Source organism: Xiphophorus maculatus, chromosome 3, assembly GCF_002775205.1.
Source record: "Xiphophorus maculatus strain JP 163 A chromosome 3, X_maculatus-5.0-male, whole genome shotgun sequence".
Taxonomy (NCBI): domain Eukaryota; kingdom Metazoa; phylum Chordata; class Actinopteri; order Cyprinodontiformes; family Poeciliidae; genus Xiphophorus; species Xiphophorus maculatus.
In genome coordinates, this window is record NC_036445.1 from 18,489,035 (window position 1) to 18,515,293 (window position 26,259).

Genomic DNA, 26,259 nt, shown 5'->3' on the forward strand with positions numbered 1-26,259 from the left:
AGTGCTCAGAGGACCTTGTTCAGTGTGGCTATAAATACAGATCACTTTCTTTAACACTGTGAACCGAACCATTTGGTTTGTGGAAGCGGTGCTCGCCTTGAGGGGCCCCGCTATCTGCCTCAGTAAGTACCTTTACCCTGCACCCCACTCCTCTCTGTCTGTTCATGCTCTCCTTAGCATAAATAAAGACCCCCCTCACCCTTTACTCCCAGCATACATGTCTTTGCAATAACACAGATTCTCCTGCAGTACCATGACACTGAAGTGAATCTGTTTATACTCTCCCTTCACCGTCCCTCCTTCGTCCCTCCATTCTCGCCATTAGCCTCCTGATGTTTTTGCACACCCTAAACTCTTCTGGGGGTGGGGGTCTATTCAAACTATTGCACTTCTGTCATCATCTGCATGACTGCACACACTTGAGTCTTCTTGCATTCCTCCTTTTCTTTTACATTGATTCTGTGCCTATTGTGGAGGCTGTTTTTCAGGTTTTCAACACGCCGCAGCATTGCACAGCTGCATGCCTGTTTAAAGCTTTTGTTTCTTTATTGTGTTTGCTGCTGCAAGCACTCAAACTTGCCATGAGACACTATCCAGCATTAAATGTGTCTCTGCATGTTTATGTCCTGCAGAAATATTTACAAGCATCACAAACCACATTTACCGCTTGCACCATGGCAGATTTACACGATTCTTTGATACATCAGGTCACATACATGTGCTGACCCTGAAGGATCCGGGTTCACTTCTGGCTTTAGTCAGACTCGCTTTGTTAACTGAGCTGTAACACATATCCTGCACAGAAATCAGTCTATTTCTGCAGAATTAGTCTCTCGCAGACCTTTCTATGTAAAGTTTCTGGAGTTCATTTCACACATTGGAAGAACAGCTGACGGTATGAGACACATATATTCCTCCAGACAAACACTCCTGTGAGAGGGATGAATCCAGCACACCGAGTGTCAGCGAGTACACATTCTAGTGTTTTACCCACGAGAGTTTTTTTGGCTACACTTTGTAGCTGGTTCACATGGGAACTGTGGACCCGTTTCGTCTGTGAATGATCATGTATGTAGAGACTCGATAATTCTCTTTCTCTTGTCCCTGCACGACGGATAGCTTAGAAATTTCCAGCTGTTTGCGACAGCTGTGTGAGTTAAGAGGTGTGGGGCAAGAAAAAAAGGGAACAAATCAAAGACGGAGAGGAGTTAAAGACAAGAAGATTTCATAGTTGACAGAGATTAGAGGTGCAAAGAAATCTGAGATGTTTGTGTGCGATATGCCAATGTGTGTGTGTCTGCGTTGAAGCCAACGATTTTGGCTTCCCACGATACTACCTGAATATGTCTTCACTGGTGAAATATTCAAAACTTTCGCTTAATACCACATCAAAGTTCTGTAAGAAAGTCTCCTTGTATGCCTGGGCGATATGGTTGGAATAACATATTACAATATAAGCATTTCATATGTAAATGTTTAGCAATATTTATTGATTAGTTTTTTATTTTAAATATCTGAAATACTACCAAACTGTTGACGTGACTTTCCTATTTTATCTGCAGTTTCCTTTTGAGTTGTTGTGCGAATCTTTTCCATTCACTCTGGCCCGATTTTTTATTATTTTTAAGCAGTCATGAGGCACAGTGGTGAAACCTGAAACTGCTGCTGCGCAAGGTACTCAACAGGTCGTTGCTAGGTAACCACAAGTCACTCAGCAAGTCATTGCTAAGTAACCAGTGAGTGAGATAGTTAATGCCACTAGCCTTTCTTTACTGGCCATGAAAGCTTGAAATTATTGAACTTTGTATTGGATATACTTTCTATTTATATTGATCACGTATCTATGGTGATATATATTATTTATTTATTGCCCAGCCTTTTCTGTTTTGAAGAAAAATGTATGGCAATTGTTCATGATAAATGTTCTAAGCTACCTTGTGTGGTTTGACGATAGAAAAGCTTAATGAGCATTTTTTAGAGCTCCAGTGTATTCAGCGTCTCACTGGGCAGATGGGATTAAACCCAAATTACTATCATGGCATCATCTTGGTGCAACGACAAACGTGACGCACCATATCTTGTTCTTGTTGCAAACAGTGATGTATTTCTATTCCCCAATCAATTTACTGGATTGTGTTGCGCCAGTGGCACACTGTAGCTGTACCTTACTCTTGTTGTGTGGACCTACAGCTTAAGGGGGCCCAGCAACGGTGTGGTATGGGTCGCTTTTACAAAGGAAACTGACAGAGTAGCGTATGGAACCGCACCAGCCTGCACAGTACCGCTAAGTGGAAACGAGGAATTACAGTCCGGCAGATTCGTGTCAGCCTAATTTTTCAGCTGTTGTTTATGAGCAGGTATCCTGAAACTCGACGGCTCCATGAGGACTTCTTGAATGTGCGCCGGCTTCTCATGCACACACACGCAAGCCCCTGCACGCGCTCACACAGTCATTCCCTCCCAGCAGATTTATGGGAGCAGCCGTTCCAAGAAAATCTATCACTTCCATATGTTGTGAATGCGCTCGCTGCTGGCCAAAGCAGCATGCAGGCTGCATGTGTGTAAAATCATGGTGTGTTTGTGCCTACCTCCAAGGCCTCCAGTTAATTCTCCAGTTTCATTATTAGATGTTTTTTCCTTGCCACTCGATCCGCTCCACCACGACTTCTCTGGAGACCAGTAGAGAAACGGCCTTTTCTTTGGTAGCTACGCATACTGGTTCAGTGTGTGGCACTAAATTATTTGACTTCCCCCTCCTCTCTGTCTTTGTGTTTTGACCCTCCAGGTGTGTGGAGGAGGTGCGTTGGACTCCAGAGCAGAGCAGTGCACGGCCTTTAACAACCAGGAGTTCATGGGTCGCCTCTACAACTGGGAGCCTTTCACTGAAGGTGAGCACCGAGTTAACACACTCGCACAGTTGTTAAAGAGTTTCCCTGCTTTAATTCGGTAAGAGGTTTATAGGGAGAATTAACTGGCACCGCAAGGGAGAGAGTAAAATGTAAGCTTGAGGGGGTTCAAATTTCTCTCTAATGAATGTGAGTTGGAATTCATCCTCTCATGCCCAGCCCCTCCGGCATCCCCCACTTCTCCACGCAGCATCGACAGCAAAGGGAGTAGACAAGAAAAGCAAATGATTGGAGCTCAACCTACTTCTGTTCTTTGCACAAAATACTTTGCTTCTTTTCTTTTTCCTTTTGTTTGTCCAACATCTCTCCCTCTCTGCCCGCTTCTCCTGCCAAACGTCTCCTCCCTGCTCTGATGGAGGACGCAGATTCCTGCAGCGTGAGATAAAGAGCACGAGAGCAGTGATGAGATGTGTGTGTCACACGACTAGTGCAAGCAAAATTGGGGCAACTTAGAAGTTGCTCGGTTTTGGTTTTACAAGCAGTCTGTTAAAAGAAGTACTGCCTGAACCTTTGGATGCTTTGTGACTTTGTAGCCGCAGACAGGGGGATTTTAGGTGAAAGGCCAACACAAGATGCTTTTTTTTTGTTTTCATGAAAATAGTCTCTCTAAACTGTGGCACACATTTCTCTGCAGCACCCTTTATCCTGATAACCCTAAATAAGGTCAAGCAACTGGTTTGTTTCAGATGTTAATAATTATTAAGTAGAGTTTTTTGTATTAAATATCCAATGTACTGCCAATCTAGTGACATGACCATATGAGACACAGGTGCAAAACATGAAACTGCTCCGACATACTAAGGCCTACTGTGTGTATTCTGTGGACCGTGCAGTATCTGAACACTCTGTCCGACAATGGTTGATATTTTATAGTTAAGCCTACATTTCTCATGTCAAATTCCTTTATTTCCCACATTCTGAATGAATACCAACAAGTTTGATGAGCTTGTTGTCACAGAGAGCAGCAGACACGCTACACGTCCTTATTGTGACTGGTTGCGTTGAATCTCGGCATTATCATCTCAGTGTCTCATACAAAACACTTCCATGTGTACGCTGTCCTACCGAGCAGCTTCCTGTGCGAGTCAGTGCATCAAATACGCCTTTCGTAAAAATTTACATTTGTGTGCAAGAGTCTGGGGAACCTCTGCATTACTTCAAAAAGTGAATTATGCCAAAGTATGTTGGGTCAACCTGAAACTGCTGCTGCGCACGTTACTCAACAGGTTGTTGCTAGGTAACCAAAGAGAGAGTGAGTGAGTTGATGCCACCAACCTTTGCTTAGCTGTTGGTCAGAGGTTGAGTGGCAGAACTCGTTCCTCTGCCTACATCCCCCAGAATGCTGTGCGGTTCCAAATCAGAGTTCAGCTATTATTAAATATTCTATCAGTCGTATTTTCTATTGATTCTGATAACATGTCTACCGCAATATACAGCTCTGGAAAAAATTAAGAGACCACTGCATTGAACTCCATTGAAAACCTCATGGTTATTCCACCAGATGTTGATTTCTGAACTCTTCTTTAGTTAAAACATTAGCATTGTTGTAACTAAATGAATAAGAGCTTGTTTTCTTTGCATTACTTGAGATCTGAAATAAATAAATACAAAATTTTTCCTTGGAATTTTGGAGACATGTCAGTAATTCATAGAATAAAAGAACAAAGTTCATTTTACTCAAAAAGTAAAATCAGAAAAACTGATAATTTTAAGTGGTCTCTTAAGTTTTTCCAGAGTTGTATATTTTTATAATGTTATCACAATCACTGGGTTGAGACATGGTGGTAGCAGAATCATGCTGTGAGATGCTTGGCTTCAGTACAAACAAGGAAGAGAAAATAGGTGGAGCCTATTCGAGACTTCCAAAGCAGAACAAGCCTAAAAAATGGCCTAATCAAAGCCCAGACCTAAATTCAATAACAAATCTATTTCAAAGCTTGAAAGTTGATGTCTATGGATTCCAACCAGTCTGAGTTAGAAGAATATGCAGCGTTGAAATATGCAGAGCTCCCATATGAGGGTATCTGTGTCATGGTGTTGGTTTAGTTCTTTTTTAGCAGCAAAGATGGTCAGAGGAGATAAAAAAGATGGATTGAGTAAACACAACACAACTGTGTGTAAAAAACTTTGCAAGAGTCAAAGTGGGTCCTGATTCAGATTTCCATACATGTCTTTTTTTATTATTATTTTTTTGCAATGCTGGAGGAAAAGAAACAAGAGACAGAGAAATTTTTTTATAGATATTTCAGGAATTTTAGGGGAAAAAAACGAAGAGTGAATAGAAAGATTATAAGAAATGCAGGAGGGGGAGGGGAGAGTAAAACACAGCTGTGAGATGATCTCAGTTGTGTTTGTCATTAGGCTTATAAAGCATGTGCATGATCTCCTGTGTATTTACATCATGGGCGTACTGGCGAGGGCGTTCTGCATGTGGATAGCTGTGTGAACCTGGGATAAAATGTGGGAAAATAGTTTGCACGTGTGTGTTTGTGTGTCGGTCGTTTGGGATTTTACTGTATCAGTAAAGCCGAAGCTGTGAACACACAAACACCGTAAGAGCAGAGACTCAGAAGCTCAGCTTTTACATACACAGCTTCGGTTTTGGTTCTGCTCTGTCATAACATAAAACACATTCACCAATCTACCCTGAAATAAACGCATTGCACGAAATTGAAACCAGATATCCAGTAGAGTGTGTAAGAAAAACATGATTTTCTGCTAAAAAGTGGAACCCGATGCTGCTTAAATACTTACAGTTGAAGAGCTGCAGTCAATATTTTTTGTAAGCAGTGGATCAGAATCAAAATGACCCAATTAAGTCCTCCCTCTCTGTGTTTTATTAAGTGTCAGCCACGTATCTTAGTTTTCCATCTTGCAGGACTGCTGCATATCAGGCTCATGGCTCCCTCCAGTCTCATTCCAGGCTGCAGAAAGAAACTGTTTTCATGGAAAAAAGCAGCAATAAATGCTCTCTACACTACCTGTTCCTCACACTAACAAAGTTAGCATTTTACCAGATGTGTGCCTGTTTGTTTATTGTTGTTTTTTAGCATTAAAATAAGCTGAATGATTCACATATTCTACATTCCAGGTTTTGTATTGTCATCCTGGTGCGTACATATGGTTTGCCAGCTGAACTCCAGCTAATGAATGCCCCCGGCTACTGCGGAGTCATTTGACGCAGGACTGAATGCAGATTGTACTATTTCCCATTTTAAACAAAGGCCAGATGTTACTTTAGGTTTTTTGTCCAGGAAGAGTGGAAGATTTAGACTTTAAAGGCAGATATTTCCTCAGGCAAGCAGGAATGACAATGGAAAGCGTCAACTCCCAGTAGCTCTGTGCCAGAAGGTTTTGGCACAGAGATCCATGTCACTGGATGTCAGAGTCATTTTGGCAGAATGAGTGTTTGATGCTCTGTGTAAATCTGGTCATGGCAAATGCATGATTGTAATAAATAGCAAGTAATCTGGCAATGATCTGGTGGCTCAATAAGAATAAATAAATCTGTTTTATTCCCTGCACTAGTTCAACAGTCTGACAATAAATGTTGTAAGAACATCGCTGTGATCCAAAACCAACTTTTATTGTCAGTTTTGCTGAACAAATTACTCTTTTCCCTTATTAAAAACTGAATAGAAGTGTAAAGGTACTCCTCATTTTTTATGTTTTGTCAGACCATGTGTTCCCTTAAAATAGTCTTGATTCAGAACTTGACTTTTTTTTTACTTTGACTCCTTTTATACTCACTTTCTGTCAATGACCAAATTTTGCTACAAAAAAATGTGTTTTGCTTGTTAAACCAAGTAACTTTGAGATACTAACCGTTCATCTGAGTGTAGAAAAGGAAAAGAAAGGTTCAAATTTAAATTAGATCTTAAATCAGTTCAATATTATTAACTGAGGACATTGAAAAGCAACATCTGACAAACCAGAATATAAAATCCATATTAGCCTATTTTGAAAAATAGGACTTAGATAATTATGGTACTAGACCAACCATTTATTTCTTGAACCTGGGTACTGTGGAATAGTCGTGAGTGGTCAGTATCTTACTTTCTGCAGACAGACGCTTTGTTTAAGTGATAAAAACAAATCTTACCAAAGGAAAGCTAACAGTTAGTCAGACTGATTAGCGCCTGTAAAACCACTTAAACTCAAACATTTCATGTTGGTGTGAGCCATTTCAAACACAATATGCTAATCTAATCAATAATCTAATATAACTGTAGATCACATGAGTTAGAGTTGCTTAATTTGGTTAAAATTAGCCTTCTTGAGTGAAAATGTCTACCTGCTAAAAACTTTGAGGAAACATCTGTATGTGACAGCTAAGGCACTAACTACTGGTAACTACTCCACAGAACCTCCTTCAAAAATCTGAATTGTCCCTTTAAAGCCTGCTGGAACAAAAAGATGACTGAGCAGCGGTTGGGAAAGATGGCAAGCTCTAATATTGAGGCGTTTTTTGTAACGTATTACTATGAGAGTCTTTGAATAAAACAAGCCATCAAGTATGTTTAGTGGATCTACTGGATAAAGAGCTGGCAGCGTCACTGGATTTGAGCATGGAACGATTTTTTTACTGTCTCCAAAGTAAATCGTGTTTAGCTTGTGAAGACTGGCCCGAGCCCAAACCTTTCACATCGAGCCTCCCGTCGTCAGTCTGACGAGGTAGATTGAGTGTTTTATAGTTGGTGCTGACTGGATCTTTACATTAGTGCACTAAATCTACTTAGAAATGGCATCCCTGATTAATATTCCCTCATTCTTTAGGGCTTTTGTCACCACTGCTTGCCCAGGTGTTGTTTTACTTTGACATCACCTCTTTTTCCAGTCCCTGTCCCATCTCTGGACACCCATCCTCCTCTCTTCCTGTCCAGCTGCCTCGCTCTTTCTCTCTTTCTGCTGGAGTTTGTTTAGATGGACTGGTAGCGGGGAAGTACACTTAGACAACATGTATTTCACCTTCTGCACACTAAACTGAGAGAGGGACAGAAGGATGGTGGAAAATCAGAGGAAACGAGGGAAGACGAGACGAGTTACAGACGAAGCTTGAGGAAAAAAGTTAAATGAGAATAGAAGTTGAGATTTGGTTAAGCATGATTTGAAGAGATGGAGATTGTGAGAGACAACCTTACTCATTTTGCAGCAGCTTCGGGTTTAAAGGTCTACAACTATTTCAGATGGATGGAGGGAACAAGCATCAGCTATCCCTCTTTCCTGTATCTTTTCTGTACTTCAGAGGATACAAAGCCAATCGCCTCTGTTTACAAAGTCCAGATGTCATTAGAGTAATGATCAGAATAAAAACATCTCCGTAAATGAACCAGAGCAGCGGTGGTGTCTGTAACGACATCCTTCATGACGCCAGCGTTTGATTTGTTTTAATCATGTCTCAAGATGTGTGAGACTAGGAGAGATGCACTGCAGGTGTCAGAAAGACGAAACCATCAGAGTCCTTCACTTGATCATGTCCAGTTCAGAATCTAAAACCTGAACTGGATAATTTATTATTCAAAATTAAACTTATGAAACCACAAAATGTGAGTGTTTTTGTTTTCTGTTATTTGTCATGTGTCAGACCACCTTAAAAACTATATGACAAGTTTCTCTAATTCTTAGGTTAATAGTTGCGACATAATCTTTGGCGACTGTGGCTCAGTTGGTCTCGCATTCGGTAGGTTGAAGGTTAGATTCCAGCTTCTTCCTATCGCATGTTGATCAGCTCTTCACCCCAAGTTGCCTGCTGATAAATGTGTGTGTTTGTGAGTGCAACTGGGTTTCTGAATTTCATCTATTTACCAACACTGAATATATTTTGGAAGTGGCATTGTTTTTGCTTCACAGATGTCTCCAGGGAGTTTGAGATTTTATTTTTTGTTTATATTTTGGTATGAAATTGTTGTCATTCCAGCCCCGGTTGTACATTTGAATCGTTTCACTCGTAATCCTGTCACTGCGCTGTTTAAGTACCTTAAACGAAATGTTTACATGTGCTGAATCAACACTTCCTTTTCAGAGTGTGTTTACAAGCCACCTGATGGTCCTGTTACAGCCCATGTTTTTTTTATGAAGTAGTGTGATTATGAACATCCGATCCAGGTACATTGCCTCTGTGCATGACCTCCTTCCCACTTCCACTTAGTCTAAACACACTTCTTAATTAACTTAATAGTCTGAGGCTGGAAAAGCTGTTGACCCAGCTTTAAGTCAAGGATTCATCTGTGCTGTGGGTCGTAACTTTTGTGTTTCTGGTAATGAGTAACAGCAGGACTCATCTTTATGCCAATAGATTTTTTCTGGAAAACCGTCCAGATCTTGTTTAGTAATGAACGGTGTCCTTTGCAAAAAAATAAAACAATAAAATACTGAATGAAATCCTGTTTGACTTACTCCTGCAGTTAAAGCATTTCTATCCCTATTCATGACTCTAGTTGTGCATAAACTCACTCCTGCTAAAATGGTTGGTTTGTGAGGTGAAGCAGTTGTTTTCCAACCCTGGTCCTGAAGGCACACTGCCCTGAATGTTTTAGGTGTCTCTTTGCTTCAGCGCACCTAATTTCAGTCGATAACTGATTTACAGGATTTTTGCATGAGTCAGGTGAGTTAAAGCAGGGAAACGTCTAAAACACGCAGGGCACTTTTAGGGCTGGGTTGAAAAACAGCCTGTAAAACAAATATCTTAAAATGTGTGGAATTTTTCTTATGACATATTTATAGTTCAACTGGAAACCATGTAAAAGAATTTAAAGTTGTAGTAGCTCGACTGCGTACATTTTGAAGCACACTTTGCTTCAGTTTCATCATTTAGTGTGTCCACTTTACCTCGCAGCAGTTCTGGTCATATTGTAAGGACATCTCTTGAAGGATTTGTTCCGGATTTCGTTAAAGCCGTCCTAGCTTTACTTTTCCTTTGCCTAATAAATCTTGTTGTTGTTTTGGATAAGTGACTGGACTCACCGAAAGATAAAATCACTCTATCTTTCATCTTCATGCTCAACCCTACGTATGAATTGCAACAGGATGCTTCACTGTCGGCATAACTCACAGAGGCATTAATCTTTTCTTCACCGGTGAAATGTTTTTCCAGATGACTGAAGGGGGCATCTTCAGAGAAAACAACTTTACCATATTCTGGACTCTGCAGTCCAATCCTGGTGTTTTCTGTAGCATTACTGTCTCTCTTTTGTGTTTTATTTGGAAAAAAGTTTATTCTTTGTTACCCAGTTAGCCTCTTAGCCTCACTGTCTGTGCAGAAACGGTCACAACTGCCAATTTTGGTCAAGCTCTGCACTGGTGGCAAACCAGTCCCTCAGCTGAATCTTTTTTGGGTGACATTCATGACACTTCCTGGATTTTCTGTTGTGCCCTCTTCACAGCCGTTCAACCGAGTGACATCCGCTCTGTCCTCGTTAAAAGTTTCCCCTGAGCACATCAAAATTATCTCAGCATTTCCTCTTGTTCCATTGCTTAGTCACACTCCAAATTAGGTCTTAGATGTACTATTACTAATACCCGATTTGATCACTGTCCATGGCAACCTGTTCCCATAAAAACGAAAGCCGTAAAGTTTCCTTTAAGTCTCAAAACATTTAGGCTGTAGTATTACACTGGTATTACACCTTTGCAAAGTCTTCTGCTGATTTAAGAAATATCAAGAAGTTAGGAGATTGTGTGGAAGCACATGGAGATCCTTCAACCTTACAAGGTGAAAGCCGAGGTCAGGTATTTGCCCTTTACACTTTGCTCCCAGCTAACTCTTTTGAACGTCTGACTTTAAAGAAGATGGAAACTTTAACCGCCTTGTGGCTGATGACTATTCAGGATGGCAGGCGTTCTGTTTTCATGGTGAAGCTCTCTCAAAGACATTACAAACTTATTACAGAGGTGATTTTATGTGTCTGAAGTAAGAACAGTTTTCCAACAAGTGGTTTCCAGAGCTGCTTTGAATGATGCTCTTTGCAAACTTTGCAAACTGATGTTGGGATAGTGTTTGCATTTGTGTCGTTGTTTGTAAGAAATATACCCCAAAACAGTCAGAGGTCACACTCAGAAGCAGAGACGCGCCTTCCTCCCACCGCTAGCTTAATCTATGACTCGTGACTCATGCAGCGAGTTTGCGTCTGGAGCAGTATTTCTTGCAACATAATCACAGCTCTGTCCACACACACATCTGCTCTCCCTGCATGAGGACTTTAGCACCCGTTACACTCCCTGATATCTTCCCTTAAAGAAAATAGCCATCATTTTTAGCCACTCGCTGCCCTTTCCTGTCCGTTCTTTAATGTCCTTTTTGAAGAAATATTTCCACATCTTCTATGAAAACTGGGACAAGACGTGTGGCATTCATCACACGTGTTTGTCGTAAATGCTTTGGGGAACATAGAACCAGATCTGTCACAGCGTAAAAAATATCTCCATATTATTTGCTTGCATTGCTTCTTTCCCTGTGGGGTCCTCCATACTCACAGTCAACCTTCTCTCTTGTCACTGAAGGGCTTTTATTTCCTCCCTAACCTTGAGCTGTGCTCCGTTCTTTGATTCCTGCCTCCTTCCCTTTTCTTTGAGCCCCCTCTGCTTTCAGCTGAACTCATAAATCCACCCTTATGTTTACAACTCTCCTGTGAATATGTATGTTTCTGCTGGGGAGCAGCGTAGCGCCGGGAGTCAGTGATCAATATCTGGCTTTCTGAAGGTTATATGGTCAACTCTCACTTTCCTGGCTTGCAGTCGAAGGCATTTATGACTCTAATGGAGTTTTTCTACATTGTCTTGTCTGAGAAGAATATAAAAAGAAAAAGTAATAACACTCTGTAAAAACGTCTTACCAAGTATTTTTATTCTAGTTTCCAGTTCAAATATCTTAGTACACTTGAAATAAGACAAAACGAACTTACAAGAAACTTTTCGGTAAGAAATGGGAGCTTTTGTACATCAAAAATTCCTGTATATTGCAAAACAAGTACAAGTTCCACAAGCAGATTATTTCACTTATAACAAGACATTTTTCCCATAAGTGAAAAAAATTTGCCAGTGGAACTAATACTTTTTATTACTAGTTTATATTATTAAGAATATGAAGAAATTATTACCTTAAAATAAGCTCCTGTATGTTGCTGAAAAGTTACTTGTACATCAGATTTGTTTTACTTCAAGAGCACTAAGATGCTAGAAACTAGAGCAAAAGTACTTGGTAACATTCTGTGTTTTTGCAGTGTTCCTCTTGAACGTCTCCACATTTCGTAACCTTGAATCCACAAACTTCAATTAGATTTATTCTGATTTCTTTTGATAGATCAGCACAAAGTAGTTGATCATTGTAAAATAAATGGAAAGTGCAACATAATTTTTACATTTCTCATTCTTGCCCCAAAACAAAAGTCTATCACTGCAAATACAAATGTGTTTCTACCAGGTTTTTTGTTCCTCTTCGGTTTTTCAGAATACTTAGTTCAGATTTACTTTGGGGATTTGTTAAGCTTGATAGGCAGTGTCAGTTTTTTAACTCACAAAGCAGTTGACTGTACTGGATTTTATTTATGGGTATCAGGATAAAAGGGGCTCAGTAGAAATACTGCCCAAATCCACACCACGTTTATGCTTTTATTAGTAAAAAAAAACATTGAAATACAAATCCAGTCAAACTTATGATCATAACACTACAAAACATTAATAAGTTCCTTGAATGTAAAATGTGGTGATATCTGCTTGTGTGTTGCAGCTGGTTTGGAGAAGCAGTGTGAGCTGACCTGCAGACCTGTCGGTTATCGGTTTTATGTTCGCCTGGCGGAGCGCGTCAGAGACGGCACCCCCTGCTTCAACACTAGTGCCAACGACGTGTGTGTGGAGGGACAATGTCTGGTGAGTTAATTCCGTTGTTTGTGCGTGGAAGATTGTTTTTCAGGTGTCGGAACGTGATACCCAACTGTCTCGCCGTGGTTGCAGTAAACCAGAACCTGGCTGTCCTAAAATGTCTGCCTCACATCTGGATGCTGGTTTAAGCCTGCCATTCAGATTCAAACAGCCCTCTTCAAGGGCCTCTTTTCTCTGTGTCTTCTCTCTCATTTACGCTCCCACTCTCTGATTTCACCCTCATTCCACTTCTCTGCATCTGGCAGGAATCTTGCAAGTGTCAATTACCAATTTACACAACTAACAGTGCAATAAACACTAAAATCGAATGTGATTTGTTAAAGGTTATCTATTGTACTTTATTGAACAGGTTGAATAGGAATATGGGCTATAGAAAACATGTCCATTGCTTTTTTTTGCACAAAATCATTGTTATTTTAGTCTGGTCCATTCTGCCTATTTTGAGCTTCTTTCAGAATGAGATGTTTTAGTTCCTCAAGTCACTTTAAATCCAAATAAGTTGCTGCTGACCATGCACCACCCAACTCCACATTTACACTCGCATGTGAAAATGGCTGGAAACAGATGCGCAATTATACAACCGCATATCTTTGAAAAGCAGTAGTAGGGCCTCCTGCACAACCAACGAGAATACAACATGTGGTTTCTGGATGGTAAGTTAACAATGAAACAGATTTTACCAGCCGTTTTACAACTCATTCAGCAGTAAAACCAGCGACCAAACGTGCTGGAGCTCCACTTAGGTTGCTAGGTAACAGGGCTGGGTTTGGCTGGGGTTGCTAAGTAAAAGCACAGTGCCCAACAAATGTGATTTAACAGTCATGAGGCTTTTAAAACAGGTAATTTTCTAGGTACCGAAAAACACTCAAATTAACCAGTTGCCACAAAAACGACTTGGTGGTTTTTTAAGCACCACTTTTACAAGCAGTTGAGACCCAAGTGGGAGTATGCAAAAGTGGAAAATTTTGCATATTAGGTCCCCCTTTCACAAGCATTTCCTCCAGTGTCACTTGTCTGAAACTATTTTCCCCACTGTCTTCCACCAGACTGAAGGTTGTGATGGCATTCTGGGTTCCAGTGCTGTGATCGACAAGTGCGGAGTGTGCGGCGGGCGGGACCGCTCCTGTCGAAAGGTAACTGGAAGCTTACCAAATGGCACCGTTCCCCTTGGCTACCACAAGATCGTGGACATCCCGCCGGGAGCCACATTCATTACCATCACGGAGAGACGAGCGAGCCCCAACTACCTGGGTGAGATCTAACAGACAAACAAATTCCTACACACACTCACCCCTGTGCGTCTTGAGATTTCATTCCCCAGACTGGCTGCAGATCCAGTTATAAGTGAAGTGTTGGCGGGCAAAGTGCAGCTTTGGCCTGCGATCATGTGTGTGCTGGCTTCATTTAAGAGTTTGTGGTATTGCAGATTTAGGCCAAGTACAGCTTGTATTGCTGGAGTTGTAAGGAATCAGTGAAGTGTGTGTATGTTTGTCTCTGCCGCCTCCTGTTTGTCTGTCTGGGAGTGTGTTTGAACAGAGGAAGGGGCTTCTAGGACTTGGCCAGGCTTCACTGGGCTCTAAATGCAAAAAGTAAATTTTCTCCTGAATCTATCTGCCATTTCCCGCGTCTTTTCCCCCAGCGATAAGGAGCGGCACCGGGGCGTCCGTGGTGAACGGGGGCTGGGCTGTTGACGCTCCAGGAGATTACCAGGCAGGTGGGACTACTTTTACCTACACCCAACCCAGAGCACAGGCGGAGGGGGAGGAAGAGAAAGGCGAGTCCCTGAGGGCGCGGGGACCCACCACAACACAGCTGCAGCTTTATGTAAGCACTGAAGCACAGGAAGGCATTTATTTCAACCCTGCAAATAAACACAGAGCAGGCCACTGCTGTGACAGGAGCTCAAGAAGACTGAAAGCTTCTGAAATAAAATTTTGCTGATATTAGTGCCCTGGAGAAACAATTCTAGCAATCTTATCCAGAAGAGGAGGATTCAAAACCACAACGTTTGTATCTTTATATGATTAAACTAATTCATGACCCCAATAAGAACTTTACTATCAAATACTCAAAACTTTTTTAAAATAAACTTTACAAATAAAAATTGTGTTTATGTGCAATTTTCCTTCGAAAGATGTTTTTGAAGTGGGGTTCTTCAGAGGTATAAACAGCTGTCAGTATTTTACCTTCATACAACATTAATCATCTTAACAACAGAACAGAGATCTTAGACATCTTAACCTTAAATGTTTAATAGAGGAGCGCTGTTGTGGGAATTTTATGGAGGCAGAGTTTCAGAAAGAGCAGGAGTTTTTAGAGAAACAGGCCCAATTTCAAAGCGTTAAATCACAAAGTCAAATTTCTTTTAAGTCATATTTGGTATATATAACATTTTTGTAACAATTGAGGGTAACAGTTACTTGACTGTGCAATAAATGGCACTATTTGCCTGAAAAATACATAATACCGTCCCTTTAAGTAAGAAAATAAGGTGAAAAGATGCAGATTACATACAGATGAAGGTTTGTGGATGCAGCAGGATGGAGTTGATTCCCTTAGAGAAAGAACTAAGCACACAGAACAGAAGTCATAGTATATTTGACCAGGCATGCAGTTTTTTGCTCTTTTTTTGCTCGGTAATAAATAATAGTAGAGGTAGATGACTAAAAATGGAGGAAGAAGGGTAATTAAAGTGATTTAGGGGCTACTGCTCCTGAGATATAGCATTAAAAAGATCGTGTGATGCTCATCTGCTGAGGGTCCGGACAGCCAAGTTTTAGCATTACGACAGCTTACAGGCAGCTACATTAAGGCTTACCCTAGAACCACATCATACTGCCCAGGGCTCAATATTAACAGCCTCACCCAGAGATTTCAATAAACTCCAGAGCTCGTTTCATTCCAATAGCTTTATTTATTCACATCAAAGTCTGCTGCCAAATATGTCAGATGAAGTTGCTTTACAGTTTCTGCTGATTAAATCTATAATTAGAGTAACTGTTGAAGTGGAGCTACAGGGTTTGCAGCATCACGTTGAAATCCTGGGCAGGGCATCGCTGACACACACGTTTCTGTGTTTGCCATGTTTGTTCTCATATCCAGATAATTTACCAGAAGGATAACCCCGGCGTCGACTACGAGTTTTACATCCCGGTGGAGAACAAAGATGGAGACAAGGAGAGGCTGCCGGAGAACGAGACGCCCAGAGAGTCACCCAGGGAGAGAGCGAGGGAGCGGGAGCCAGTGAGGGCCCCGCTTCGCGGTAAGACGAACTGCTTTTAACTTATATACTCTTCTTTTCAGTAACTGAGACACAGTTTAAATCTAACAGAGCATCATAGGGAGTCATTTTTTCCAAATTACTCAAGGCAGCGTCGCTGTAAGCTCTGATTGATGCCTCTTTGGATTAGGACGGGCGAGGCTGTGGGCCGTGTGGGTGGGATTCTAGTCCCAGGGTGTTTTCATGTATCTGTTTGCCCTTGACCCAGATGTGAGGCTATCAGCCCAACATGTTTGCCATCATGAGACCCTGACCTCATCGTGATTTCATTATCCACTGACTCACGTCGCCTTCCTCTTATTCTACATATTTCAGCGTGTTTAGCTTTTTTCCTCAAACACTTTATCTCTCACATTTCTTTCCCTCTATATATCTACTTTCTAACTTCTCCTCCACGTTTCCTGCCATTCCTTATTTATCTTTGTTTATCTTTTCTCCAAGGTTCCCTCACAGTGTCAGCAGAAAACCCTCCTCCTGTGTCGGATCCTTCTTTCCACTCCTTGTCGTCCTCCTCGGCCTCGTCGCCTGCCTTCCCTCCTCCGTCCTTTGATCGCTGGTCACCTGACAGGACGCGCCCTCGGGGATCCGCGCCCAATAGAAATGCTCGGATCCCCCCTCGGACTGACCTGCCGCCGGACACCCAGCTGCCGTTTGTGTGGAAGAGAGGCACCCTCACCGAGTGCTCTGCGACTTGTGGCAGAGGTAGATAATCTCATTTACAGTTTACACACATCTGCCTGGTTCTTTATAATTATTTGGATTATACAATGTCTCCCTCCTCAGGTTGTTGTATGCAAGTGCAAGAGCAATTAAGAATAAATCCTGATTTATTCTTATTCTTTCTCTCTGAGCAGGTTCTCAGCACAGAGAGGTAATATGTGTGAACCGACACACAGAGGAAGAAGTTGCAGAGGGGAACTGTGACTCTGCAGCCAAACCTACTGCACAGGAGGAGTCCTGTAACACACAACCCTGCCCTCCTTTGTAAGCAAAATTAAGATTTTTAAAATATTATTTAGAGTTAGATTGTTGCTCTATGTCAGGCGCGTCAAACTCATTTTCATTTTGGGACACAACAAGATTAAAAAGGACTGGTCTGATGAGTATTTCTTAAAATTAAATAATATTTAACATCTTTTCACATTAATGTAACTTGGCATGATGCAGACAAAACTGCTTTGATTTGATTTCTAAAATAATATTTAAGCACACAACTGTTTGGTTCTGTTTATGCAGCCCTGTAGTATTTAGAGGGCCACATAAACAGTTATGGTGGCTGTGTCTCGAGTTTGATACTTTTTCTGTATATAGTGCTTTGCAAAATTATTCACAATTTTATTTCACATTTTATTATGTTACAACCACAGACTTCAATGTATTTATTGTCATTTTATGATAAACGCTTTTAAAACAATCTTCTCACAAGTTATGCAGACTAAAATAAAATATGTAAAAATAAGTGTTCTTCATACAAAAGTTGTAATTTCTCCAAGTTAAAGGTATAATGTTCAGACATTTCCTGTGTGTGTTGTGTGTTTGTTAGCTGGGAGGCCAGTGCATGGTCGGAGTGCAGCGTGTCCTGTGGGCCGGGTGTGCAGCAGAGGCAGCTGCAGTGCAGGCAGAGCTTTGGGTCTCGCTCCACCATGGTCCACCCTCAGCGCTGCGCCCACCTCACCCAACCTGACTCCACGCAGGTCTGCCAGCTCCGCCTCTGCTCCCACTGGGAGGTCAGCACCAACTGGAGCACGGTGGGTCAACAAAAGCAAAGCTTTGATTTCACTTTAATGTCACCTGTAGGGCTGCGCAGTAAATCAATAACAACATACACTGTATATCGCGATAGATACGTGATCAAAGTCAACAGATAATGCGCCTGATAAAATTTCAATAATTTTACTGAACTCCGATCCAGAACCGTGCAGCATTCTGGGGGATGTAGGCAGAGGAAAGAGTTTAGCCGCTCAGCCTCTCACATCCAGCCAAACAAAATGAGTGGCATCAACTCTTTGGTTATTTAGCAACAACATGTTGAGTAACTTGCGGTTACTTAGCAACAACTTGTTTAGTAACTTGTGGTTACTTAGCAACAACTTGTTGAGCAACTTGCCCACAGCAGCAATTCAAGGTTTCACTAAAGAGCCCTGCTTAATTATTTGATTAAATAAAGAGTCATAATTCTGCTACGATTGTACTATTTAATTATTTTATTACATAATGTGTTATAATTGTACATTTATAAACCAATATGCTATGTTGTTAATGTTATATTAAGTCTGTGTAACTGTTTTTGTAATAAATGGGTTTTTTTTATGATATGGACCCCAGGATGAGTAGCCATTGTCACGGCAATGGCTAACAGGGGTACAAATAAACTAACAAACTAACTAACAAATCCACCATGCATCATATCTGCTTAAAAATAAACAATGTGGAGTGAAGACTGGATAAATCAGGACAAAAAACTAATCAGTAGTTATCGACATTAACTGATATGAAACATTTATATTGTGACATAGCCGTAATGTCACGGTATCGCACCATAAATCAAGGCAGGCTCTTAGTAGAGAACAGAGCTGAATGGCACCATAATGACTCATTGGATCAATCCAAGTGAACTCAAAGTGTGATTTCTTCATCAGTGCTCTGTGGACTGTGGCATGGGAAGAAGAACACGCAGCGTGCGCTGCCTCAGCGATCAGGGCAGCGTTGTGAACGACAACGAGTGCAACTCTCGGCTCCGCCCAGATGGAAGCGAGGAGTGCAACATGGGACCCTGCGTCACCAACTGGTACTTCACCGAGTGGTCCAACACTGTGAGTAGCACACAGAGAAATGGAGGAACACGTACGCTCGCCGCTGTAACCTTCAACATTGTCTCCCACTCTGTGGCCTCAGTGTTCAGCGCAGTGCGGCCCTGGGGTGCAGAAGAGAGAAGTGGTGTGTCTCACCCGGGGAGGGGTGAGAGATGGAGGAGGAGGGGGCGACTGTGTTGCCGAAAAACCAGCAGAACTGAAGGCCTGTAATAAGGGGCCTTGTGTGCCAGTGAAGATGTGGTACAGCAGCCCCTGGACAGAGGTAGGATGGATGGACCGCTATGTTTGTGTCAAACATTTCTATATATTTCTATATATTTCTAATGCTCTTCAATCAAAAATTCTAATGCATGTATAAAAGGATACATAGCAATTTGTAACACTGTGAGACATTAAATCATTAAATTTATTAGTGGATTTAGTCATAGTCAGGTGACACAGATGACAGCATCAATGTGAAAACCTGTTGTATTGATGAAAACTGCAAAATGATGCTGAATCAAAAAAATGGAACGTAATATTCTTCATGTAAAACAGGAGCAGTGAATCTGACTGCCATCTATGTGGTCAAATGTGACTGGAAACCCAAACGTATGTAAATAGAAAATGTTTGAAATCTCAGCATGTAACACCGAATACATTATTGCTTCACAGATGTTTGCGAAACACATTGATATAGCACAATATTCATCTTCGGCAGTTTTTCTCATTTTGGACTTTGAAGAATGCTGATATATGTTATAAAGGACAAAAATCAATGTCAATTTTTACAAGAACCCCAACAAATCTGATAAATTGCATATTCAGCAACAAATAAGGATAAAAAAAATAATAAAAATGTCCTGTCGTGTTAGGGATGAAGTGAAATGATCAGTTTCCTTGGGAAATATTTCTAAACTTCACATCCTCCAGGCCAAAGCAGAGAGGAAACATCTGGTTTGTTTTAGGTGTTTGTTATAAACAGTGGGATTATCCTGATGTATTTATCATTTGTTTTGTAGCAAAATGTATTGTTACTTGGTCAGAGATGCTGAAAGTCTAGATTTTCACCTCACTTAAAACATTTTGTGCCTCATGGTGTGAAAAATGCAACTTAAAGGGATTCTGAACAATTAAATAAAAAACTCGTAAAAATTTGCCTCCTTTAGCTCTCAGCGTTGAAAACTGAACTCATGATGCTAAGTTTCTATTTTATAAGAATGTACGTTTTAAATTGAAACTGTTTGCATTCACCATTTTGTTAACTGGTGAAATAAAGATTAATAATTGTGATTTTGTTAACATTTTATGTTTCTCAGTTGTTGGAGGAAAACAGAATTGTACTCTATTATCTCTTTAATATTTGACTAACGTGTAATGTTCCTCAGTGTAATGTCCATTGCGGGGATGGAAGCCAGCGACGGGAAATCATTTGTGTTCAGAAGTTGGGCAATGACTTTACCATCGTGCCGTCTACTGAGTGCGCACATCTGGAGAAGCCTGCAGCTGTCCAGGAGTGCAGCATGGCGGAGTGTCGGCCTCAGTGGTTCACCACAGAATGGAGCGCGGTAAGACACGAGCAAAACATGTTTTAGATTTATTTATAGATGGTTTTGTTTTGTTTTGCCAGTGCAGACATCACTGGAGTAAAAGATGAGACGTGACCCTACAATGAGAAGATGTTAGTTGTTAATGGTTCTTGTAAAATGGCTGAATATAAAGACTTCTTTACTGTGACTAGCGAAGGGACTGGGACTAATTGTATCCCTGGTTCTTTTTCTCTATTTCATATTTTCACTGTATTTATGTTTTGCCACTCTGCTGCTACAAGACCAACACAAGTTAATCATAGTTGTGTAGAGAAATGTAAATAATGGTAAAAAAAAACTAAACTTTTTGGGGGTATGCACATCATGAAACTAAAATTTAATTGTCTGCAAAATACCTCCGTTTCAGTTGGATTGGATACAAAACGTTTTGAATATCACTTTTCTATCTTGCCTCAAATGTTTTCAGGACTGCAGATTGACTTTGACTAGGCCATTCTACCACTATGACAGTGTTAGATCTATACCTTCTAACTATTGTAACTATTCTAACTATTGTAGCTCCAACTGTATTTAGGTCAGTTTTTTTCTAGGATTGTCCTGTATTTAGCTCCATCCATTTCCCTGTTATTTTGATCAGCTCCCCTATTCCTGCTGAAGAAATGCATCCCTGCAGCATGATGCTGCCACCACCATGTGTTACAGTAAGAATGGAGTTGACAGGTTGATATGTAGTGTTAGTTTTCCTCCACCTTTTTTGCTCAGCCTCATTTTGGTCTGAATGGCTTTGTTCTTCCATAAAGGCAAGATTTGTGAAGTACATTACCTTTTGTTGGTTGCACAATATTTTATTTAGGGATATTAAAATAAAGAAGATTGAATACAAATAGATCAGTAAATCAGAAATTTACTTGTAAAACTTTTTGAGTTTTCTCAACTTGATTGTTATATGTGCTGCTTTGTGGGTTTGTAATAAAATGAGGAACCTTATTATTCCTCATATATTGATAGTCTATGATTTTCACTCTGCATGTGTGTGTTTTTTGTTGTCAGTGTTCTCGTTCATGTGGAAAAGGCTTACAGGTGAGAGAGGTTCGCTGTCTAAAACCAGACAAAGAGCACAGCCTAGCATGCGATCCCAGTACCAAACCTGAGCAGGAACAGATCTGCAACACCATACCCTGCGGCCCGCAAGTTGCAGGTGAGTGACTCATGCAGTCATGCATCTTCTGGTCTTTATCCGCTCTAACCTGTCCCTAATTCTCTCCGTTTGCAGATAAAAACTGTCGGGACAGGCGTGATAATTGCCTAATGGTGGTGCAAGCCAGAATGTGCGTCTACTCTTACTACAAGATGGCGTGCTGCGCCTCCTGCACACAGAGCGCCCTGCGTGCCAAGAGGCATTGAGCAGCCAGTTCACAGGAGGAGGGGGTAAAGGTCAAGACAAGTGATCACTCTTGAAGGATGAGTCTGCAGGAATGTACAGCCCAGGGTTGACGTGGCATCCACAAAACAGTTAGCTATTTCCTCCTGACTTTTTCAGGTAAAACACTGTGAAAACAGATAATTCCTTCTACTAGTACTCAGTCACATGTGACAAACTGTGACCTCCTTCCTCTGAGCTATCTTGACTTCTATCTGCAGTAAATGATGCACCATTGGTGCTTGCTGTAATTTACACTAATTTCTGACTGTCAGGTTGTAGTGGAACAGTCTCACTGAGGACATAGACGCTTCAGCAGCTAACTTTACCTTTTTTTAACATCCTTCCCAATTCACAACATGGCAAATGTAAATAAAATATTATAATATTATTGGATTTACTGTTCAGAATCTTGTGCTGCAGTATAAATGCAGTAGATCTGTTAGAGTAGCAGCTATGAAACTGCTTCCCGCAAAGCTAGAAGGATTTTACTTTACATGTTGAAGCTCTTTTATCCTGTTTGCCAAAAAATACTTCTTAAAGTGTCCTTCTATTCAGTACTTGGACAGTTCGAACCAAAGGGGTGGGGTAAGCATGACAGTAAGTGACCAAATACAAGGCAATGGAAAGGTGGATGGGAGTCTCCATGTATACAATGGATAATTCACACAGATGTTATGACAGAGCAGGTTCTTGTGTTTTTGTGGGGGGGAGGGTTGTTATTTACTGTGACACATCGTGCCATTTTCCCTGATTAATAATTGAGTTGTCTTCTAGCAATGTCTAAAACTCTTGAAAAAAATCTGATCTAAATAATTAATTTACTAAAATCCAAACAGAATGATTCCCCTCAACATACTTTGCTTAAATTGTGAGTTTCTCTGCTTCCAAAAGGAACCCAATGGCTTTCAAAAACAGCCTATATGTGAGGACTGATGTTTGCAGTTTATTTCTTTCTCTTTTTTTTAAACAAATCTGAAGATCTGTCAAGAACTTTCAATTATTCATATCAAGTCTGATGAAAGGACTTATCTAACAATTACTTATTCCACTTATTTGTATTTTATATTTCCAAACAATGACATCAACAAACAATGACTGAGCTACATCAGCTATAAGAGAAGAAAAAAGAAGTAACTTCTTAAAACATCTGGGGCAGAATGTGTTCTGCAACATAAATCACTCCATACAGATTGATTGAGTTACTTTCTAAGGTAAGGTTAGTTTTTGATAATGCATAAAACCCTTTCTGACAGCATCAAATGCACAATTTTCTTTGGACTGTGAGCTGCTTTGCAACATCTTCGTACCTTCTGAACTTTCGTTACATTAAAACCAGAAATATCAAAGCATTTTACCAGGATTTTATGTGCTAGACCAAGCAGGACATAATTGTGAAATAGTATCTCTGACCAGGTTTCACCTTTTTGTTAAAGAAAATGCATGGCCACAGCAGAATCCTTCCACCACCATGCTTCACAGTGTGGATGGGATGTTCAAGGGTGTGAATTGTTAGTTTTTCTCCAATGCTTATACTTTTATGACCTCACCCTGCTTTAAAAATGTCCATATAGCTTAATATTTGACCTGTCTCCATGGCGCAGTTTATTCACTATTGTTCTCTAATGAACTACTGTTCATTAGAGAACAGAATCCAGCTGTTCTGTTTAACAGAACAGCTGGATTTATATTAAATTAAATTACTCCTAAATTGTCTTCTAAAATGAGTTCTAGGGGAATCAGAGCAAAGAGGTTTTCGGATTTGTATTTACAAAGGAATTTATTCCCTCCATGTCACAATTATGTACCACTTTGTGTTGCTCTATCACACAAAATCTCAATAAAAATACTGTGACTTTGGTTGTAATGTGACAAAACTCTGCAAGTTGCTGTATAATATGTTATTCTACAACTTGTTGCTGTAAACCTCTGCATCTCATCACCTTCTTTGGAGAGGATGATGAATTCAGAATCTCAGTGAGGCTTAAAAAGCTGCGTTTTTTCATGCAATAGTCTTTTAAGCACTCTCACTATAAGACATGGATCAAATTATTTTTTATGCTTTTCAATATTTTGCACATCAAAGATGCAAACTCTGTATATAAGTGCGAGTACCTTCTTTCCCTTTCCTTTACCTCCCACGCCTCCCAACGTGACACAAACTCACGCCCCATCAAACAAGAGAAATCTGTATATTTGTCAGATATGTTTTAATGTCTGTAATTATTTTTAAACATTTAACCTTTAATGTTAGTTATCTGGCATGCCGTTGCGCTCCTCATATACCCATATCTAACTAATAAATAAGTGACATAATGGTGTGCCTCAATTATGACTGAGCTGCGTGTGTGTGGGCGTGTGTGTGTGTACGGCTGTGGCTTTGAATGTGTTATTCTTGCCTTTAATCCTTTGTAGTATAAATTACATTTTATATATGTACAACCACAAAAAATTATAGTTATTTATCTATGATCTGAAGAAAGTGTAATTTATTTTCTGTCCTAAGGAGCTGTAGGATTTTTTTTTCTGCTTACATCAGAGTTTTTCAGGATGTTTTTATTGCTATGCAGACATTTTTTATCATTCAAAATCATAAAACAGTGTGGGAAATGTATATGTCGAAGTTTCATTTTAAATAAAACTGATATAACAGAAAAATAAAGAGGTGTGTGACAATTATTCCTGTGCTGTGAAGGAGGAGTACCTCTTTTGTCCAAATGGTGGCACCATTGAGTGTAAATTACTCCCATTTTGCCTACAGACTGGTTGCTTATTTTCAATATTCTAGTAAAATTGTTAAATGTGCAAAAATATATTGTCTATCAACTTTCAAACAACGTTCCCATTTCTCTTTCCCTTCCTTCTCTCAGTTGAGAAGAAAAACACATTTCGCTTTGATGAAAATTATTTTTGCAACTGTTTGTACCTTAAATTCCTTTATATTACAAAGAATCAAATGGCATATTAATTACGCAAAAGTTGTTCTAATATTTTTGAAAACAGCATTTAAAATAAATGCCTCTTGAACACTCCTGTAAAAAAATATTTGCCCCATTGCAGATTATTTTGACTGTTTTTTACTTTTTTTAATTATACTTAAATATTTCAGATAAATTAGACTAGTTTTTAAAATCACACAAAGATAACCTGAGTAAAAACAAAATGCAGTTTTCAAATCATGATTTCATTCATTAACAGAGAAAAGTATTCAAACTGACCTGATTCTAGGTTGGCTTGGATGGCAGTGAGTCTTTTAATGAGTCTTTTTCTCTGAGGTGGGGAAATGTTGCCCCACTCTTCTTTGCAGAATTAATTTAATCCAGAAACTTTGGAGGGTTTTCAAGCATTAACAGCTAATTTAATTTTCTGTCACAGGATCTCAAATATAAAACCGGCCCCTCCAAACCCTTTATTTTTTGGATTGCTGATCTGTTGCATAACCCAAATGCAACTGAGCATAGGTTTGTCAATGCTCCTTCAGAGAGCAGGATCAATCCTTTCATTAATTGCTGGAAGCAGCAAAGTAGCTCCGTACCATCACACTGCCACCACCATGCCTGGCAGCTTCACTTAATGCGAGGTGCAAACACAATATTTTACCAACATTGTTGGGGATTGTCAAGTTGCTTTCTGTCAAATGTGAAGCAAAGAAAGATCTCCCAAAAGTAGGAGATCTTTCAGCCTACTCTATGCGGTCGTATAGGTTATTTTTAAGGGATTTATTTTATGTTTCATGTCTGTAATCAGTCCTAAGTTTATATTTTTCCTGACAGGGTAAGAATGCTTTGAATACTCTTTTTCCTCATAATTATGTAAATAGTTTTGTATCCTTGACTGACATTAAAACTAATTTGATAATCAAGTCAAAATACAAATAAACTTTGTAAAGGAGCAGCTTATTTGCATGACTTTTGATTATAATCAAATTGTTTTCAACATGCCTCAGATTTTACAATTCCTTTAAGCATACAAATAATTTCTGGTTATAATGTTTCCCATAAATCTCCTGTGGGACTCTTGGTTAGTTTTAAATCCTGCAGTCTGAATTTTGCCAAAAGGAAGAATAAAAAAGAAGAAGAAGCTGTTTTTGTATTCCTCCCCTGGCTTTGTGTCACAGACTTGCGTGAGTTGTCATTTCCTGTTTCTCATCATGCAGGGAGGCTTAACAGGTCTGGTTGCGTGCAGTCTGCTGCCGGTGCAAGCCGCCGCGGTCCTCTGGGCTCAGCGGGCGTACAGCACCCTGCCCTGCTGGGCGATGGGTTCATGGGAACCCCCTTGTGATGGGATTTATACATGAAAGGCTGCATGTGTAGAGTTAGGGCTATATGTTGGAGGACACAGGCTCACAGAGGGAAGGCCAGCAGATGGTGACCTTTAGCAATACATTAACATGAACCTAGTGAACCCTTCGCAAGCCTCCTTCTCTCTCTCTTTC

At 40.3% G+C, this 26,259-nt stretch overlaps 1 protein-coding gene across 1 annotated transcript in view; it reads left to right on the top strand.

Annotated features, from left to right (window-relative positions):
- The window catches only part of adamtsl4 (ADAMTS like 4), a 46,047-nt gene extending 21,561 nt beyond the window's left edge, over positions 1-24,486 (top strand). The window contains exons 5-17 of the mRNA XM_005810295.3: positions 2,786-2,888; positions 12,631-12,770; positions 13,829-14,033; positions 14,422-14,606; positions 15,885-16,044; positions 16,504-16,764; positions 16,917-17,046; positions 17,606-17,810; positions 18,702-18,875; positions 18,958-19,137; positions 20,243-20,422; positions 21,455-21,602; positions 21,678-24,486. Coding sequence (XP_005810352.2) covers positions 2,786-2,888; positions 12,631-12,770; positions 13,829-14,033; positions 14,422-14,606; positions 15,885-16,044; positions 16,504-16,764; positions 16,917-17,046; positions 17,606-17,810; positions 18,702-18,875; positions 18,958-19,137; positions 20,243-20,422; positions 21,455-21,602; positions 21,678-21,808 — 2,202 coding nt within the window. The 3' untranslated portion in view covers positions 21,809-24,486. The remainder of the gene's footprint in view (positions 1-2,785; positions 2,889-12,630; positions 12,771-13,828; positions 14,034-14,421; positions 14,607-15,884; positions 16,045-16,503; positions 16,765-16,916; positions 17,047-17,605; positions 17,811-18,701; positions 18,876-18,957; positions 19,138-20,242; positions 20,423-21,454; positions 21,603-21,677) is intronic.
- The last annotated feature ends 1,773 nt before the right edge of the window (positions 24,487-26,259 follow it).